Source organism: Ammodytes marinus (assembly GCF_949987685.1).
Source record: "Ammodytes marinus genome assembly, chromosome: 5".
In the NCBI taxonomy this organism is placed as follows: Eukaryota; Metazoa; Chordata; class Actinopteri; order Uranoscopiformes; family Ammodytidae; genus Ammodytes; species Ammodytes marinus.
Window position 1 is genome coordinate 26,042,583 of NC_137234.1, and position 20,375 is coordinate 26,062,957.

Genomic DNA, 20,375 nt, shown 5'->3' on the forward strand with positions numbered 1-20,375 from the left:
TGTAAGACTGCTGTAAAAAAAAACAGCGAAACAGTCACTATTTAGTCACTTATTCATTGAAATCGTGAAGCACTAGCAAATGTTCACTTCTCTGACACACCCAAAGTTACATAGTGCACCTTTAAGTACTTCAGTTCATTTAATTTTGGGGGGAATATTGTTGGCATTAAAATGGAGACTAAAGGTTGTCTTAAAACAACATATGAACTCCATAGATGAGGAGCTTGAAGCTGTTAAATGACTGTGTCCTCAGGGGCAGCTGGAGCTGATGCTAGACATACAGGTGTTCCACTCCTCTCGTCAGGAGGGGACCAACCAGTGTTCACAAGCCAACGGTAACTGTGCCCACCTCTGCCTGGCCACGCCCGCCGGGGCCCAGTGCCGCTGTGCCTCTCACTACACACTCAACCCTGATGGACGCAACTGTAGCTGTAAGTACACACACGAAGAGAAGGCTACTGCTTTGAAAAAAATTAATAGGTTTAAGTTTCTTTATTTGTCAATTTTACACAAGGTATATCAATTCTTTGCATATCCCCTCTCAAGTTACCACATTTCGGAGGGGTTCAGAGTGCAGGGTCAGCCATAGTACTGCGCCTCTGGAGCAGTTTTGGGTTAAGTGTCTTGCTCAAGGACACAATGGTAGAGATGGTGGGCACCGTAGATGTAATAGCAGCCGCCACCAGTTTTACAAATAACTCCCTCCTGTCCGGTGCCGGGGATCAAACCATGCAGCGACCTTGTGGTTACTAGTCGGTCCCTCATTCCTCTAGGCCATCCTACCACCCCAGTCGAGGTGTTCTTGATCAAGGAAGAAAAAATACACCACTGCTGTTCTAGAAATGGATAACTGTTATTCAAATAATGGCAAAGATTCTACCACTGTTTCATATTCGTGAGTTTTTTTTCCAGTTGCCTCAGCTTTGTGGTTTTTGTGTGTCTACTGTGCATGAATGCAACTCAACACTTTGGGCACATTATATATCACATTCAAATCCCATCTAAAGGGTTTGGTTCTGCCCTCTCAGCCAATGGAGGGCCTTTAATGTCAAACACCTGTACACAAAGTGTTGCATTGCTGGAAGCTTATTGGATGGTGGTGATTGGACCTAATGAATGAATGGAAACAATGTTAGTGATATTCATCACTCTGCTCCACTGTGGTGACAACCAGTTACAACGTCTTAATAAATATGAGAGGAAAGAAGGACTAAAGACCATCCTGTGTGTGTGTGTGTGTGTGTGTGTGTGTGTGTGTGTGTGTGTGTGTGTATGTGTGTGTGTGTGTGTGTGTGTGTGTGTGTGTGTGTGTGTGTGTGTGATGTGCGTGTATCTGTGTGTCTCTGTGTGTGTGTGTATGTGTGCTGTGCGTGCGTGTGTGTGTGTGTGTGTGTCTGCAGCCCCCTCCAGCTTCCTGCTCTTCAGTCAGAAGGCCAGTATCAGCCGTCTGGTGCTGGGGGAGCAGAGCCCTGACATCATCCTGCCCATCCACGTGCAGAGGAACGTGCGCGCGGTCAGCTACGACCCCCTGGACTGGCTGGTCTACTGGCTGGACGGACGGCAGAACATCCGCAGGGCCCGCGACGACGGAGCCATGGTACTATTACCGCACACGCTCACAGCACAGGCATTAAGTTAGCTCACCTGCACATCGCCTCATACCATAATTGCCTAAATCATATTTACTCTACTCTACTTTTACTCTACATCTACTCTATTCTACATCTACTTTTCGTTAGCCTAATAGCATAATTGCCTAAGTCATATTTTAAGGGTTATAGAGTAGGGTAAAGTAGATGTAGAGTAGAGTAGATGTAGAGTAAAAGTAGAGTAGAGTAAATATGATTTAGGCAATTATGCTATGAGGCTAACGACATGTACACCAATACTGCTACTGCAGAGAAGTGGCAAAAAATACATACTTCACAGCTCCCATGCGTTACTCACTACTACACGCATTAGACAATCAGCAAAAAATGTTTTACTTCCATGTTTCTATTTTCTATGATGTTAGTAAATGATTGATTCCATATAGAAAACATCTCGGACGACAGTCAGGTTTATGTCTGACCTACTTTGAATACACTGACTCTACAGCAGCCTTTTCTATATATCTATAATCAATACATTTCAAAAGGCATGCTTTTAAATTTAAAAAAAATAATCCCAAATTTGAATATTTATTAAAAGATTTCTGAAGAAAAGGACAAATACATGAATACAGAAAAATTGGTTCATGATGATATCTATGAGTTAAACATTTGAACCCTATTCACCTTCAGTGTCTCAGCCTTAAACTCAATGGTCTTGCTCTGTTGTTTTGCCTTGCAGTCTTCCATGATAGTGAGCAGCGGTGTTCAGTCAGTGGAGACCCAGCTCCATGACCTGAGCCTGGACCCGTACAGCCGACACATCTACTGGACCTGTGAGACCAGCAACTCTATCAACGTGCAGAGGATGGACGGACACACAGTGGGCCTGGTGCTCAAGGACGACACAGACAAGCCCCGCGCCATCGTAGTCAATGCTGAGAAAGGGTCAGAGCATGCTGCTTTTTGGGGGATTTTTCTTGTTGGGATTTTTGTCTTTTAAAGATGTTTTTTGTTTTGTTTTGTCTTTATTAGACAGTCAAGAGAGACAGGGAAGATATGGGAATGCCAGGCAGAGAACAGCCCGGGGCCATGTTTTTAATATTGGCTACTGTTGGCTCCACAAAATAAGTGCTTGCTTACATTAATATGTTCTATACTCCATGAATAGGAGGAAAAGAGTGATTCGGATTGTATGACTTACAACTTTATCCCACCAGCATTATCCCAGCTGAGCAGAAAGCAATGGTGACATCTCCTATAAGTGTGTGTGTGTGTGTGTGTGTGTGTGTGTGTGTGTGTGTGTGTGTGTGTCTCCCCCTGCAGGTACATGTATTTCACCACAGTACAGGAGCGCTCGGCTAAGATAGAAGGAGCCAGCCTGGACGGGACAGAGAGAGAGTCTCTGTTCACCACGGGGCTGATCAGGCCTGTGGCTCTGGCTCTGGACAACAGACTGGGCAAGCTGTTCTGGGTGGACGCGGACCTCAAACGCATCGAGAGCAGTGACCTCACAGGTGACCTACCATCTACACACATACAAGCTTAGTTGGCCCTCTCATGCACAGAGGAAATACAAGGATTGAAAAATAGGGAAACCCTGTGGAAAAAGTCCATTTGAATTGTAAAACAAGGAATTCTTCTCAGCTCAAATGAGTTTTAAAATCCTCCGAATAGATTCATGTGCAATAAAACAACAACCATACACCATTCTCCTGAACACAACATGGTTACATATTCCACATGGAGTGAGCATATTGACAGTTCCATGTTTCAACAGCATCATTTACTAACAGTTAGAATACAGCACAAACAAGAGTTCCATTCATTGGCTAATCCTTTATTAGAATGACACCAATCAAAGCTTTGCTTTCATGTTCCCCAGGAGCCAATCGCATCGTGCTCCAGGATTCTAACATCCTGCAGCCAATGGGGCTGACCGTGCTGGGGGAACACCTGTACTGGATAGACAGACAGCAGCAGATGATAGAGAGAGTGGACAAGCTGACGGGAGACGGACGCACACGCATACAGGGACGCCTGTCTTACCTCACCTCCATCCATGCTGTAGAGGAGATGGACCCACAGGAGTTTGGTATGGACACTTTACATTTATTTATTTTTTCATTGTTTTATTGGGCTCAAAAAAAAGAGACCTGTTGAACACACACACAAGGAACAGCTGTCTCTGAGTTCAATTTCTTAGTTTACTGCATATTGTAAATAATGTTCCTCATATTGCACATTTCAATTGATTTACTTTTTTATACCGTTCGGTTTTGCCTTACTATGTGCACTATTTAGAATCTATTTATTGTATATATACTGTATATATAACTTTTTTCATCTTATCTTATTTTTATAATGTTGTACTTATTGCACCGTGGGTCGGAGAGAAATGTTTTTGGATTCCTCTGTATGTCTGGCACATGTTGCAGAAATTGACCATAAAGTTGACTTGCCTTGACTTGACAGCATTGGTTATTGATTATACATAATATGTTGATTAGTTCATTGCAAAGGGCTAATAAGGATATGAATCAAGCTTTGTTGAGGAAGTGTGTTGGTCTTTTTTAAGTGACGAATGCTTTTTCCCCTTCAGTGTCCCACCCTTGTTCCCGCGACAACGGGGGCTGTTCTCACATCTGCATCGCTAAGGGAGACGGCACACCTCGCTGCTCCTGCCCCATGCACCTGGTGCTACTGCAGGACCTGCTGCACTGTGGAGGTAAACACACACACACACACACACACACACACGATAAATTGTCCCAGAAATTATTCGGATAAGCGATAATATTGCTGTTTTGAGACCATCTTCAACTAATATAATTATAATGGCATAATGATGCAAGTACACCGTTCAAATATCAATACCAGGGCACCAGACTAACCTTTTTTACTAGTTGCACTGGCACCCCTAAAAATGTTTAGGGAGGCAAGCAGAACATTTTGGGGCACACCTCAATTAGACTGCAACATTTTTCCCAATTTTAACTATATTAGGCCTACTGATATTGTAATGCCGGCATGTTTTGGAGCACACTGAAAACAGATGATATAGTTCATTGTGTTTTTGATTTTGCATCACCATGTGAAATCCTTCAGACATTCCTTTAGGAAAATAATTTTTTTTTGCCCATTTTCACCACAGCCCCTTCTACATCTGAGCCCTCTGATTGTTCCTCTTCTATCTCTGCTGATTCCTCTAAAAGGAAAATAGTTATTGGCCCAAAAGTAACTAGTAGTAGCTAGATGACACAATCAGCTAATTTGCATAATATGCAATTCTGAAAGAGGCAAAATGAATAGAAAATGCTAACCAGGTAGTAGGCTATACAATGAACTAGGCCTATTTACATGAACTTTACAAACGCTTTTTTTGTTGCTGTATAACTATGGTTAGCTTTTTTATGCACTGGAATGTAAAGTCTACTGAGGCTAAATGTCTATTGGTGATATTGGGCTAAGTGATTTGATTTTGTTTTGGCCCCCAGAGCCGCCCACGTGCTCCACAGAGCAGTTCAGCTGCTCCACAGGGGAGATCGACTGTATCCCCATGGCCTGGCGCTGTGACGGCTTCGCCGAGTGTGACGACAGCAGTGACGAGGAGAACTGTCCCGTGTGCTCGGCCTTCCAGTTCCAGTGTGACAAAGGAGGCTGCATCGACGCCCAGAGACGCTGCAACGGAGAGCCGGACTGTGCCGACCACTCTGATGAGCACGACTGTGAAAGTAGGTTCAAACTGGATAAGTCAAAGTCAAAGTATTTTATTGTCAGTTCTGATATATGAAAGACAAACATCAGAGTCGAAATGGCGTTTATCTCTGGCCCACGGTGCAGTTGGAACGATCAAATAAAAAAAATATAGAGTTAAATAAGAGAAACAATAAACAATATTTACATAAGATACATTCTAAATATGTTATAAGTAGTGCAAAGGAATTTTCTGTGCAATATAAAATAGAATAGAAAGTAAAAAAGTAGATAAATTAAATTGAAATGTGCAATGTGATGAAAAATATTTACAATGTGCAATATGCAATATGCAATTACTTAGTGAATAAACCTACCTTCACAAGCAGGCGCTGCTGGATGTCCCTAAGTGCAGGCTAAGGACAAAAATGTGACAGAGCTTTTTGCTGTGGCTGCTCCCAATCTCTGGAAGAGTCTTCCTACTGAGTCTGAGAACTGCCTATTGACCAGTTAAAACGTTGCTGAATATTTTAAATTGCATTGTTGAGAGGATCCTGGGACTTAAGAATTTCCCTCGCCAATGACTTATGCTGTGATTATTGTGCATATGACAAATAAAGCATGTTGAATCTTGTCCCCTGTCCAGCCATCTGTCCTCCTGACCAGTTCCGCTGTGGGGACAACCAGTGCATCACTAAGAAACAGCAGTGTGACAACTACTCCGACTGTCCAGACGGAGCAGACGAGCTGGCCTGTGGTAGGAACATTGAAACACTCAAGTCAAACATGTATTATATCGGTTGAAGGGGCGACTGTGGCTCAGGTGGTAGAGCGGGTCGGCCAATGATCGAAGGGTTGGAGGTTCGATCCCTGCCCTGCCACTTGTGTCATGGTTGTTGGGCAAGAAACTTTACCCACCTTGCCTTGTGTGAATGTCGATAGTTTGCCTGCTATCAGTGTATGAATGTGTGTGTGAATGGGAACAGGTCTCCCTTGCAAAAAGAGTCTCTGGTCTCAATGGGATTTACCTGTAGAAATAAAGGTTGAAAAATAAAAAAGTAATTCTCCTAATGTGGTCCCCTTGTCTTTTGCAATGGTTTCTGCATTGTCCTTGTGTAGAGTACGTGTCTCCTCCGTCCAGTGGCATCCCTAACACAGGGCCCAACACCATCGGTCCGGTCATAGCCATCATCTTGCTGGTCTTTGTGATCGGTGGAACCTACTTTGTGTGCCAGCGGATGGTGTGTCGGCGCTACAAGGGCCCCAGTGGAACCTTCCACCATGAGTACATCAGTGGTACGCCCCACGTGCCCCTCGACTTCATCGCCCCCAGCAGCTCGCAGCATGGGACCTTCCAAGGTGAGAGCGCACTGGGGGTTGTGCTGCCATAGATGGCACCATCGCTCATATGCCTCGTTTCCACTGAGTAGGGCGAGTCGGGTCGGTCCAGTTATTTAGGCTTTTCATTTGCCAAAAGTTGGGTAGGGTACGGATATAAGCGAGCCTAACCGCTCTAAACCGCTCCTATTTTCGGTACTTCTCCATTGAGGTACCAGCCGCCTGCAAGGGTGCTGAGAAAGTTGGAGCTACACACAGCCGTCCGTTGATTGGTCAAAAGAATCATTGACTGAGTGTGCAGTGGAAAGAGAAACGGAGGGGAAAAACTGTCTTTTTGACTTCTAAGAGATAATGTAATTCCGATATCTGGGTTGTGGCTATCGAACCGATACCGATACTGGCTGATCAATTATTTTCTAACATGTGCTTCATCACAAAGCTTTGGTCTTCAACTGTCATTGGCCGCGTTTCCCAGAATCGTTAAGAGCCTCTTTGGGCAAAGTACTACTTTGGAGCGCTCTTAAGAACGCTGTGAAAGAAGAATGCGTTTCCCAGATTCGTTCTTAGCGAAAGTAGTACTTTCACTAAGATGGAACTGTACGACGGCGCTGACCCACTCTTTCAACCTTCTTAGCGACCAAATCGTCAGTGATCATGCTGCGTCAGGGAAATTTATTTCCTCCACTTTTCGAAATAATAAAACAATGTTCAATGCGGACCTGGCGCAATAAACATAAACTAATAGTAGAGAAAAAAAATGTTTTAATGAATTACACGTTTACGTTTTCCACACACATGTGAGTTTATAGTACTACACATAAAAAAACATCCACAACCCTGTGGCATTTGACAGATATCAAGGAAACAGATTTAATTGAACTCAGCTGAACCTCATCCAGAGCGGCTCCACCTGCTATAAAGGCGTTGCCAAAGTCCGCGCGTGTGAGAAACCATGGCTGCATTACAACAGCCTCGCCGTGCGCGAAGCCAGACGGTTTACATAAATGCATACGTGCGTCGGCACTTCTCCCCACTGGACGTGCTATCAGACCGGGCCGTCCAGGCAAAGTACCGACTGCCCCGGCCGTGCGGAGATCCAACGGCTGATCACTCTGGTGTCTCCACACACATGCAATTTTTCCTTCAGCCCCCCGGAGATGCAGCTTCTGACTGCGCTGCGTTTTTAAGAACATATCAACCTCTTCTGAGGTCCAACAACCCCCAGCCCCTACCCCTTTACCACCAGTCACCAAGCACTGATCACTAAACCATAAACCCACAACCACCACATCACCCATATACTCTCAGGCCTGAAGGCTGAAATAAATAAACAGAACCAGCAGATGTAGGCTACATGTAACGTCCTGCACACTATGAGTATTGCTGCAGTGTCCGAGTGCTTTACCTGAAAGTCTGGCACTGGAATGCTGTTGAAAGGGCACACTATACGCACACGTCATTAACCTACGCTTAGATAAATTACAAATTGCCTGGGACTTTTTGTTGCTATAGGTTTGACACTCTCATTTCAATGCAAAATGATACACACAATACATGGTTGAAAAGGAAACCAGAGTAGTTTATTGAAACCATATGGGGGAGGGGTTACTCTGCGCTGTCTTTACTGGGCGTCTGCATCACCTGCAACGAAGGGAGATTGATTAGTGAAACCTTCGCACTCTTCCTTTTTGTTTGGTTCTGGAACTCCTGCCACTTCTTCCTCACAGCACGCCAGTCACGCAGGCCACATGGGATGGAGGGGGACATATTTTCGGCTATGGCCTGCCTAACACGGTTCTTCACCGTGATGTTCTTTTTGCCCCTTGTTCCCCCGAATAAAACTGCCCGGTGCTGCCAGACCTCGTCCACTAACGCCCATCTCCTCCGCGGTAAACGACGGTGCCCGCTTGTTTCTTTTTCTGCCGCTTTCTTCCACTCTCACATGTGTGCCTATCCACGGGGTATATATGCGCTAATGGGCTTGATTACTACTTGGATACACTTGTTGCCACACCCCCCCCCCCCCCACCCGCACCCACACACCCCCACACACACACGATACATGCGTAGCCTAATTCCACCTGTGTGGGGGAGACCACGGGGCGCTGTGTGTGACTTATGCGCTGATAAAGAGGTGGGTGATCGATTCGCCTGGCATCGATTTATTCAGTTTCAGCACGACCGCGGTGGACAGCTCCCACCAAAGAGCCTCTTTCGCTTCAACTTACGCGTTCTCCAAAGAAGGCACCAAAGAAGCCATCTGGGAAACACCCGTATCTTAACGCTCGTTCTTTGGCGAACCCTTCTTTCGACCCTTCTTTGGCCCCAAAGAACGATCGATTCTGGGAAACGCGGCCATTGTCTTTTCGTAGTTGAAATAATGTATCCCTATTCCCTACACCGGCACTGGTGCTAAGCAGCAGCTTTCAGTTTTTATGCCCCACATATCTGGAACAAACTCCCAGAAAACTTGAGGTCTGCTGCAACTCTCAGCTCTTTTAAATCAAGTCTGAAGACTTTTCTGTTTCCATTTTAACCTGCAATTTTGCTTTTCTAATGTGTATTATGTATTTTAATCTTGCCCCTGTAAAGCACTTTGAATGGCCTTGTGTCTGAATCGTGCTATATAAATAAACGTGCCTTGCCTTGCCTTGCCTTGCCTAAGACTGTATATAAAAGAGTGCTTTACTTACCAACACTACTGACCACTGTGTGCCCTGCTGTGTGTGCAGGTATCCCCTGTGGCAAGTCCATCATGAGTTCAGTCAGTCTGATGGGCAGCAGCAGCAGTGGAGCTCCTCTCTATGACAGGAACCATGTGACCGGAGCCTCATCCAGCAGCTCCTCTTCTACCAAGGGAGCCTTCTACCCACAGGTCCACACTCACACACACGCACACACGCATGCACGCACGCACACACACACACACACACACACACACACACACACACACACCAGAGGTGGGCAGAGTAGCCAAAAAATGTACTCAAGTAAAAGTAAGTTACTTTAAGATTATAATTACTCAAGTAGAAGTAAAAGTACTCATACAAATTATTACTCGAGTAAGAGTAAAAAAGTATGCAGTGAAAAGACTACTCAAGTACTCAAGAGTACAAGTAGGCCTACTGCATTACTCCGGATTTATTTTTGAAATATACAGAGCAACACAAACGGTACAGAATAGACACGAACATAATATAAAACAGCAATGTTCAAATAAAGATATGTTAAATAACATAATTTTAAATAAAACAATAAGGTATTTAAAAATCAAATGAATAACCCTTGAACTCAAACAATAATAAATTAATTATCTGCCAAATTAAATAGGCCTACATCAGCCTTCAAATAAAATGATAATAAATTAGGCTTGTCCAAAATTATATTAATTAAAACCCTTATAACACTGTTGCAATTGTTTTGCACATACACATTTTAAAACAAATTCCTACAATATGTCACTGGCCCTGAGAAAATTATCTAGGTTGTGTTTAGCCCCAAAAATATAAAACACAAAATTAAACTTCGTTACACATCAAAACCTGCTGGCACACTCACTTAACGTATGAAACTACAGAGTGGCTGAACAAAGAGACCACTCTCAGACTCTCACACAGCCAGACTGGGGCATGCAAAGTGAGTAGGCTACAGGGAGAACAGGACATGTGTCAAAGAAGAACAGTTTCTCTGTAATTGCGAGTGTGTGGGAGTCTGTGTCACTGTGATTGTGTGAGTGTGTATTTGAGGCCAGGGGTGTGGCTATTGCTCCTCGGAATCAGCGGTTTCTTCCATTTTCTCGACTCACCCAGATAGTCGGTAAAATATGCGTTTAACCTACATGGCACGGCCACAACATCGGTGCGGAACCGCAGCCTTTAAAAAAGTCCGCGGACATTGTTGAGCCCATGGTTGAGCCCTATGACAACATGACAACACTTGTCATGTGACTGAAGTGGCTGCATTTGATTGGCAAGCTTTTGTAATGTGGTTTTTATTGGTTGAAATAGTCACGTGATAGAGATGTTGGCTGAAGACGTCCCCGGGGAGAGAAATCATGAGAGAAATAGCTCTCGCATGTAATAAATAAAATATATAAAAAAATAAGGTAACGACCGTCACGTAGCCAAATGGAACGGCGTAAAAGTACCGTTCTTTCTTCAAATATTTACTCAAGTAAAAGTAAAAGTATGTTGCAATAAAACTACTCCTAAAATTACAATTTATTCAAAAAGTTACTCAAGTATTTGTAACGGAGTAAATGTAGCGCGTTACGACCCACCTCTGACACACACACACACACACACACACACACACACACAACCAAATACACAACAACACACATACACTGGCTGTTTGCTGTCCACAGTCAGATAACACATGTATATTTCCCTGTCTGTAGATCCTGAATCCTCCTCCGTCCCCTGCTACCGACCGCTCCCTGTACAACACAGAGATCTTCTACTCCTCCAACAGTCCATCCACCACCAGATCATACAGGTAACACACACACACACACACACACTCTCACAAAGCCCACAGCCATCTCTAGCTTCCCAACATCTGCATCAAGGCAGGACTCTCCCTGCGTTCCAATACCCATACTTTCTGCTAGTTAGTATGGTAGAAAAAGAGATTTAGGATATCCTAATTCTTGTGGTCAGATTTAGTATGCCTAAAATGACCCGGATGTGTGTACTAGATCCGGCCGAAATTTGTAACGTTGAAAACAGCATGCTATTTGGGCGATTCTGACCCACAATCCAGTGCGTACCAAAATTGACGGCACATCGACAGAGCCCTCCATATGAAAACAACCGAGTATGCGATCCTGTCTCAGTTATTAACCTGCTCCCTTAAATCTCAGTCTCATTGCATAGCATCTCGGTAAGCAATGGTTTAAATGTCGTAGTAGGAGTTAACCTGAGCTGTGTGTGTCTCCTGTCCCCTTCAGACCCTACCACCCTGTGCGAGGCGCCGCCCCCCCCACCACCCCCTGCAGCACTGACGTGTGTGACAGCGACTACACCAGCCCCCACCCGGCCGCCGGGCTGGCCTCCTCCGCCGGCCGCTGGAAGGCCCAGGCCCACGCCAAGCACAACAAGTACTACATGGACCTGAACTCTGACTCTGACCCCTACCCTCCGCCCCCCACCCCCCGCTCACAGTACCTGTCTGCTGAGGAGAGCTGCCCCCCCTCTCCTTCCACAGAGCGCTCATACTTCCACCTGTGCCCTCCCCCTCCCTCGCCTTGCACTGACTCCTCCTGACCTGAACACCCTATGCTGTGGTCTGGGTAAAGAACTCCTGTGCCAACCCTCCAGCCCACACACACACACACACACACACAGTCCTGCTTTATGTGCTGCTGGTTTAAGGCTCCGGTGCCTTGCTCAAAGGTCCCTGTGGATCACACATTGGTCATTTCATCATTCCAGTCATCCTGTCAGGGTGACCCTCATCTGAGCAGTACACCCTGTGTCCTCTCTAATGCTGCCTTCCATCTCCATGTGAAACTCTATGGTCTGAACCGGGAGCGACGTCACATCCGAGTTGACCGCGTTTCAAGTAGCACAAGTGGGAAATTACAAAGAAAGCGCGAATGTTGGGCCGTTGGCATCACTACAGGTGAGCCGTTGTTAGCAATACCAGTTGATAACAACGCTCTAGGATGTATTTAGTGCTTACAAATATGGTAGCAACAAATCGACGATAAGAAAATGAGCAGTGTCATGTGTACGGGTGATTTAAGGTGACACTAAAAATCCAGAAGAGCTCAAATGTTCTATTATCCCATGTGTTCACAGTTGTTCATTCGCTGAGCAGCCATTTTGATTGTTGAACTCGTGGGTTAGAGTGTTTTTTTTCTCCCAGTTTCCAAGAAGAAATTCTGATCTCAGGGGGCGTTGAAAAACCTCCCACTGGGTAAACACCGGAAACTTCCACTTCCCAGTTCTACTGGAACGCAGCATATCATTGGTAAAGCTGGACGTAGTGTGCATTGAGTGGAAGGTTTGATTCCCTCCCCCTCCTGCCTTGCCTCAAAGGAGGACTACCAGTGACTACAGCCAGCAGCTCCCTCTTTCATTTCCATTCCATCAAAAGAAGAAAAGTTCTTTAGATCACTAGATGTCAACGTCTTCCACCTGTCCAAACATGAGCCTGAAGCCCTGCCCCCTGCCCTGAACTCTTCAACATGTGCATTGAGCTCACTGACTGAGAGAGTCACTCGTAGTAGGCACTGGCTGTGTATGGAAACCCACAATGCACCAAACCCCATTCATCAAGACTGATGGCCAGGCCCGGAGCGCCCTCCCTCCCCCTCCTAGTTCATAACCATGTGTCTCCAGTGACAGGACTGTATATAGTGTTATAATAATATGAACAAAAAAATAAATCAAGAGGAATTATTTTTTACTATTTTATCCACGCTGGCTGATCCAACTCTCTACAGAGAAAGCAAAAGGACGGATAGATGAGTGCATGAGCTTTGTGTCTATGAGTGTCTGTCTACAGTATGGGAGTGTTTGGCTTGATGTAGGACATGAGATGAACACACAGAGGATGACTGAATGAATGTCTGGATGTATGAATGAATGGTGGATGGAATAGGGACAATATCAACGTGGGAATTTCTTGTGTACATTGTCTTTGTAATTGTGTCCTTCCACATTTCACGTTTGGAACTTGTAGCTGAAGATGGGGCCTTTTGGAAGTGCTCAATCAACCAAGAAAACCAAGACACATCTGCCAACAGCCAACCCTCCTTTATACCACGAAATCACTACGCCACGTTAACATACCAAATGAATATGGACTTTTATGTAAAGCTATTGTACATATGTGTTATGAAGTCAGTGATTGAGTTGTGACATGCTTTTTTCATTGTGAACCTCTTCCATTCACTTTTACCTTCATCATCCCATTTTACCAAAAGTATGTTTGCTGCTATATCAGTTCCTATGACGTATAATGACACAAAGGGCATCCCCCCAAATGACCACTCTCATGCTGACAAGTAGATCATGAAGCTATTTTTACAGTTAAAAAAAATAACAAATTATTCTTATAGCAACTTCTGTTATTCGTATTTGTGTTTGTGTGTGTAGATCATTATGTATGTTTATTTCTATGTTTCGGTCGCCATGTTTTGGTTTTGAAGGAGTCTTTTTGGGAACAGAAAAAAGTTTAAAAAGTTGAAATAGTTCCCACCAAGACATTTTTTTTATTCAGTGCTGTTCCAGAAATCGACTGTAGGTGTCAGTATGCTTCAGATGAAATTTCCCTGTGTGTCTCTCTCTCCCTCTCTCTCCGTTGGTCTTCACTGTCCCTGCGTTCCAAATCACATACTCTTTCTTTTTACTACACTACATACTAAAGTACAGAAGCGTTTTAGGGCCACAGACGAGAAAAAAAAATCAGATAAGGAAGATTTTTTATTTCATTATATCGAGAAATGTCAAGAATAAAGACGAACACTCCAAAATTCTATTGGAGTTAGTGGGGCATTTATGTATTGGGACATCCTAAATCTTTTTCTGGCATACTAAATAGTAGGGAAGTATGGGGATTGGAACGCAGGGCAAGTTTTTGTGTCCTCAGCAAGATCCACACACAGGTCCAATCACAGTGTAGAGTGGCATTGACTGACACTTCTTGTTCTGAAGCGTGCTGAGGCAGACAGTGAGTTGTGCTTGTTGCTCACCCTCTAGTTCAGTGAACCATGTTGTGATGGCCATAGGATTGAAACGGGACAAATGTCGGTGGATAACCGATGATTTGTGTGAAGCCCTCACCTTTGATTTTCAGATACACCTGTCTCTAGATCTAGTATGAAAAACAGGCATAGGCCATGCTCCTGACCGGGACACAGGGGGATGAACACATTGGATTGTAGAAAGCATCTTAGTTTTAGTTTGAACATGTCATCCTTCTTACAAAACATGTTGTAGAGTGCCCCCCCCCCCCCCAACCCCAACCCAAAATCATCAATATGTTTTGTGTTGTGCGCTTGTATGGTGGGGTGTAATGAACATTGTAACCTCTAGGGGGTGATAACAGGGGTTTTGGTCTCTTTATAATATGTGTAGCCTACTGGTGCAGCATTTTCTCCTGTTTGTTCCCAGGCCTGTCTGGATTTTAAAAAAAATGTAATTCTGATAAGGTACTACTGTCATGGTGTAGCTATATTATAATGAGCCTGATATGTGGGGACAAACTGTGTTTTGGGGTTTATTCAGCACTTATTACTGTTATATTCTAATATTGTCATCACAAGGCCTAGCAGCAGCAACAACAACAACAAATAGGAAGACGTGTTATGCACTTACAAAAAGAAAAAGGGAACTTATTATTTCCCAGGAAATAAATGAATGTGTTTGAAAAAAATAAAGAGAAATGTCTTGGCTTTTCAACTGAGCCGTGGAGTTCTAGCAGTTCAAATGGACCTGTGGGCTCACGCTAACAGAATTAGGAAAATGTCTTTAAGGGCAGACAAAGCATAAAGACTGCCATATCATTACCACAGCAGACTTGTTTCTCTGCATTGCAGGGACATGTGTGTGTGCCCACATTAACAGCTTGTTTTCATTCACTACTCTAGTTTACCAATAGAGAAGTTGACCAGCACTTTGGAGATGGGGGAACTGTTGGAACTAGCAGTAAGCTTGGTGCTGTGGTCGCATGAATCCATCTTCTGCCATGTGACATCACAGCTTAAAGTTTGTCTGGTGACTGGCTTGAGCTGGATTTTCAGATAACATAGTTGAAGTAGTGTTTCTGTGTAAGTGGGAACTCAACTCATTTACATTGAGGGCTTTAGGCCCTGCCTTAAAACCACTTTGTCAGTAAATCTCCTTAAAACCTGTATTTGTTGTCTCAGCTAAAAAATGCTTTGTGTAATTTACACTTGTGACATTTTTTGTATTAAAAGCATTTTTATATAATAAAGGTTCTATTTTAAGGAATGTTGTGTGTCTTGTACTAGTTTTGAGTGAAGCGTCAATAAGGTTTTTAGTGTACAGTATCTCACAAAAGTGAGTACACCCCTCACATTTCTTCAGATATTTCATATCTTTTCATGGGACAACACTGAAGAAATTACACTTTGATACAATGTAAAGTAGTCAGTGTACAGCTTATATAACAGTTAAAATGTACTGTCCCCTCAAAATAACTCAACACAAAGCCATTAATGTCTAAAGTGCTGGCAACAAAAGTGTGTACACCCCTGAGTGAAAATGTCCAAATTGGGCCCAAAGTGTCAATATTTTGTGTGGCCACCATTATTTTCCAGCACTGCCTAAACCCTCTTGGGCATAGAGATCACCAGAGCTTCACAGCTTGCCACTGGAATCCTCTTCCACTCGTTCATGACAACATCACAGAGCTGGTGGATATTAAAGACATTGCGCTCCTCCACCTTCCGTTTGAGGATGCCCCACATGTAAGCCTCACCCGGAGCACACAGCAGGTATGAGGTTTTTTTCTTTATATTGTTGCACATTCCTGCAAAACATTTGTAAATCCCTCTAAAATCAGATATGATGTGGGCCTACAATTGATCTCTTGAGTAGGCCTATAAATAAACGTTAAACAAATATGAAAAAATATTTGGCAGGCCTTGAATTAGTTTTCATTGCTTTTTGCTATGTTAATCATACACACACTAAGCTCCAAATGCACTGCAAGAAATGATTGATGATAGTATTGATTGTAATACTTTGTAACATATCTGTGCTTTTTGGCAAAGATCCAGTCATACTACTAGCGGAATTCCAATCAAGATGTGAAATGTGTGGCTAAAACAGAGAGAACTTCAATAAAGAATGGGCTCGTCCGGGATTTGAACCCGGGACCTCTCGCACCCAAAGCGAGAATCATACCCCTAGACCAACGAGCCAGCTGGTCATATTGGCCGATTGGCCCTTATTTCTACAAACACCGGTGTAGACTACTCAATGTGCTGTATTTGTATCATTCGGATCATTCCTGCTCTGTTTGGTACAGATATTTGGCGTGTCATGATCATGGACATGATAGCTAGGCCTATACAGCTATCTGCTGTGCAATTGTCGGTTGTTTGAGTCGATTTCAGTTAGCAGAGCCGTGTTGGGGCTGAGTTAAGGCACACTCCAGCCACACAGCCAGAGAAGGAGACACACCAAGTGTTCGGCGCCCGCGGATAGTTTAGCTAGATTTCCCTAGATCGTTTCCCATTCATTCCCTATGGTAGTGAATTATCACTACGGATGTAATATATTTTCGGCCACTGCTAGGATAAGGGGGGCGCTGTTTTCAATGGCAGCTTTATTAAATGTCTTTAAAGTCACCAGCAGAGGTCCCCATCGCCCACTGTGAAGCTAGCTGGAAGGCTTTTTAAATTAAATCTACATTAATGGTGACCATCCATCTATTTGGATAATGACATTCCATCACAGACAATCTTCTTGTCATCCCATATAATCACAATTGTGTCTGTAAACAGTTCTTAGTATTTCTTAAGTTCGTTAAAAATCACACAGTAGGCCTACTGCTCTTTAAATAAAGTAAGAACGTAAACAGTTATCCACCAGAAACGGTTAAAAACACATTTTTCCCTTTCAAAAAAATTATGAATACAAAGATGACATTTTAGATCCTTTGATTTCATTTTCTTTTATTAGGCATCTTTATCGACCTGAATGCTTAGAAGTCCATTCCCTAAAATAAAATAACTGTATTAATGTTGGTGTTGTATTTGTTGAACTATAAGGTTAAGGAAAGATTCTGACGGCATTATCATCCTTATATTCCTTAAACAGCCGGTGGTTTGTTACTTAGGATATAATAGTTAGCAACTGTTGTCAATTTAAGATTTGAGTCCGTCTGAAAATATACCCTAAGCTTGAACCCTAGAAGTTTAGATACTGTCACAAAAGCCCATTTCGTAGTCCTAGGCCTATATACAGACATGATTCCCTCTGCTCATCAACGTTTGCTATTCGTAAGGTATGTGTATAAATATGTGTATTCTGCACCAGGAAGACAGACATAGTTGAATGCCATTCTTTTACATTGCGCCATCACGCCTGTAATCTGTGCTTCACAGTAAAAAACCTGGATGTTCATTTCATTTCATTAAACCTTTATTTATACCCGAGAGATCAATTGAGAGGTGACCCTAATTTGCAATGATGTCGAGTGAAACAAAAACAACGATGCATACACAATATACATTGCAAACACATTAAATACACAACAAGCTGATAAAGAGACAAAATCAATTGAAACATTTAGACAGTGATGTAGAATGGCTGCAATTAAAATGGGGAAATATATAACAATAAAGCCTTATTAAAACAGGTAGAGTTCGGCAGATTTAAGATAATATGTCTAAGTTTGTCAAAGGATATAAAAGGTATTTATTTGAATTTGTTGCAGTAAGTTGTTCCAATTAACCCTATGGCTGACTTTGACTTAAGGCCCAAGCTGTTCCATTAACACAATTTTTTTTCTCATTGTTAACTCCAAAACCAAGATTGATTCAAAAGTTGCTGAGTGACTACATTTTAAAGTTATACTTATTATTTTATTTTAAAAAAATGTAATAAACGAAAAACATTGAGATCAGCGGATACAGCAAGACTATGCCCATATTATCAGTTAGCCAGATCATTTAACATCTTTTTTTAAAACATACTTTTTCATCTCAACAGAAGCCATCTCAATACCCAACAGAATATGGCAACAACAGTAAAAATAAAAACATTTTACAGAGTAGCCTAGTAAAAAGTCTAGTGAAATGTGAAATACGTTTGTTAAAATAGTTGTTGATGTGTACTTATGTACCATTTTAGCTATACCACATAGTAAGTGTAGTAAGTAAGTCATTTCTACTAATTTTCTTTAACATATATGTCTCTCACTTGTAAGAACTAACGGGAGGACTTTATCTGAGGGAGTGGAAACACTATACACCTGTTGGATCCCCTGACTCAAGATGCTGAAGACATATCTGATTATTGTGTGTGAGTACTAGTAGTCCTTATTTAAGGTTACACCATGCATCTGATGTCATTCTTTCTTATTTTGCTTCAACAACTGCAGTGTTAATTTATCTTCTGACCGATGGTGCCAGCACGTCTACACCTGATTACCTACGGGCGGAATATTTCTGCAGCCACAGAAATGCCCGAGGTAAGAACAAATGTGGTGGTAGGATGTCCTAGAGGAAAGAGGGCCTCCCAGTAACCATGAGGTCTCTGGTTCCTCCTCCCAGTAACCTGTTATTCAGTATGCCAGAAAAAGATTTAGGATGTCCCAATACATGCACATCAATTGCAGTATGCCAACATTACCTAAATGCCCCACTACATCTAATTGCATTTTGCAGTATTCGTCTTTATTCTTTTTTTTTTTTTTCTAAGATATTTTTTGGGCATTTTTATGCTTTATTGATAGTGCAGAGAGACAGAGGTGAAATGGGGCAGAGAGGGGAGTGACATGCAGAGAACGACCGCGGGCGGGAATCGAACCCGGGTCTGCTGCTGGGCCCGGCCCGGGAGGGGGACGCCTTACCGACTGAGCTAAAGGCGCCCCCACATTCGTCTTTATTCTTGACATTTCTCGGCATAATGACATTTTTTTTCCTTATCTGATTTGTTTTCTCTCCCATTGCCCTAAAACTCTTCTGTACTTTTTAGTATGTAGTGTAGTCAATAAGAGTATGTGATTTGGAACGCAGGGATACTCTCTCCATCTTGTCATGGGTCTTCAAGCCCTTGAACTCCTTCACTCGGGGTCAGGACTCATTCCCTACCTGGACAAGACAGTCCATCAGTTTCCTGCTGAGAACTGATTGAACTGCTTCACACTGGTCTATGAACCTATCCAGTGAGAGCTGAAGAGTCACAGACCCATGTTGTCACGGCCTCAACCTAGGTTTTTTTAATATGGACGTGACAAAAGTGACACTTGAAAGAATTGTCAGTCTGGAATCAATAAGGGAAATGGTATGCATAATTACTAATCCTAGAGTAGAGTGTACCCCCAAATGAACAATGAACTTTTTTCAGTGTTAGTGAACAGTGTCCACGGTCCAAATATAATGATGCAAACAGACCGGTCCAAGGGGATGTGGGAAACTTTTCCAGTGACACCTGTCCAGCTGGATGCCAGGTGCTGAGGGCTGAACAGAGGCAGGGCAAGAGGTGGGAACCAACTCTACAACTTCTACAACTTTTTTTTGTCTTTTCTTCCCCTTTCTTCTCTTTTGGTACTTGCCGCTCTGTAATTACACCAGCTGCCTGGAACCTGTGGCCCTGTGGCTCTTTTTCTCTCTCTCTCTGTTTAATCTTCCTCTCTTCTCCTGACATTCTTCTAATGTTCCCTCTCCCTCACCACGGTTCTTTCCCCCTCAGAGTGTTGCACCTTCCAAGTGCCCACACACCAATATACAGTATACCTGCACAGAATCAGATTTGCAGATTGATTTGACACTGATTTCTTTAATGTGTGCAACTCCCATGTTTATCAGTATCAACATTGGTTGATATCTGCCATGACTTATCAGCTTTTAAAACGATGAGCTTTGGAATAGTAAACCTATCTTGAGTTTGAGACAGAGACAGTGGGCTGTATGGTTGGCCTGACTCTAGTTGAGTCAGCCTGGAAGAGGGAGGACACATGGAGAGAGATCATGTTCCTACAGAACAGAGACATATGGGCAGAAGGACGTGAAACTCCTCATTAGGCCTTTAGAAGGTGGATGGGACA

General features: G+C 43.2%; 1 protein-coding gene across 1 annotated transcript in view; it reads left to right on the forward strand.

The window, feature by feature from the left end:
• The window catches only part of lrp5 (low density lipoprotein receptor-related protein 5), a 62,122-nt gene extending 46,540 nt beyond the window's left edge, over positions 1-15,582 (forward strand). Inside the window, exons 18-29 of the mRNA XM_080028605.1 lie at positions 254-431; positions 1,401-1,597; positions 2,332-2,537; positions 2,916-3,106; positions 3,475-3,684; positions 4,192-4,317; positions 5,087-5,323; positions 5,932-6,042; positions 6,405-6,644; positions 9,356-9,498; positions 11,023-11,120; positions 11,575-15,582. Of these exons, the coding sequence (XP_079884731.1) occupies positions 254-431; positions 1,401-1,597; positions 2,332-2,537; positions 2,916-3,106; positions 3,475-3,684; positions 4,192-4,317; positions 5,087-5,323; positions 5,932-6,042; positions 6,405-6,644; positions 9,356-9,498; positions 11,023-11,120; positions 11,575-11,890 (2,253 nt within the window). The 3' untranslated portion in view covers positions 11,891-15,582. The remainder of the gene's footprint in view (positions 1-253; positions 432-1,400; positions 1,598-2,331; positions 2,538-2,915; positions 3,107-3,474; positions 3,685-4,191; positions 4,318-5,086; positions 5,324-5,931; positions 6,043-6,404; positions 6,645-9,355; positions 9,499-11,022; positions 11,121-11,574) is intronic.
• The last annotated feature ends 4,793 nt before the right edge of the window (positions 15,583-20,375 follow it).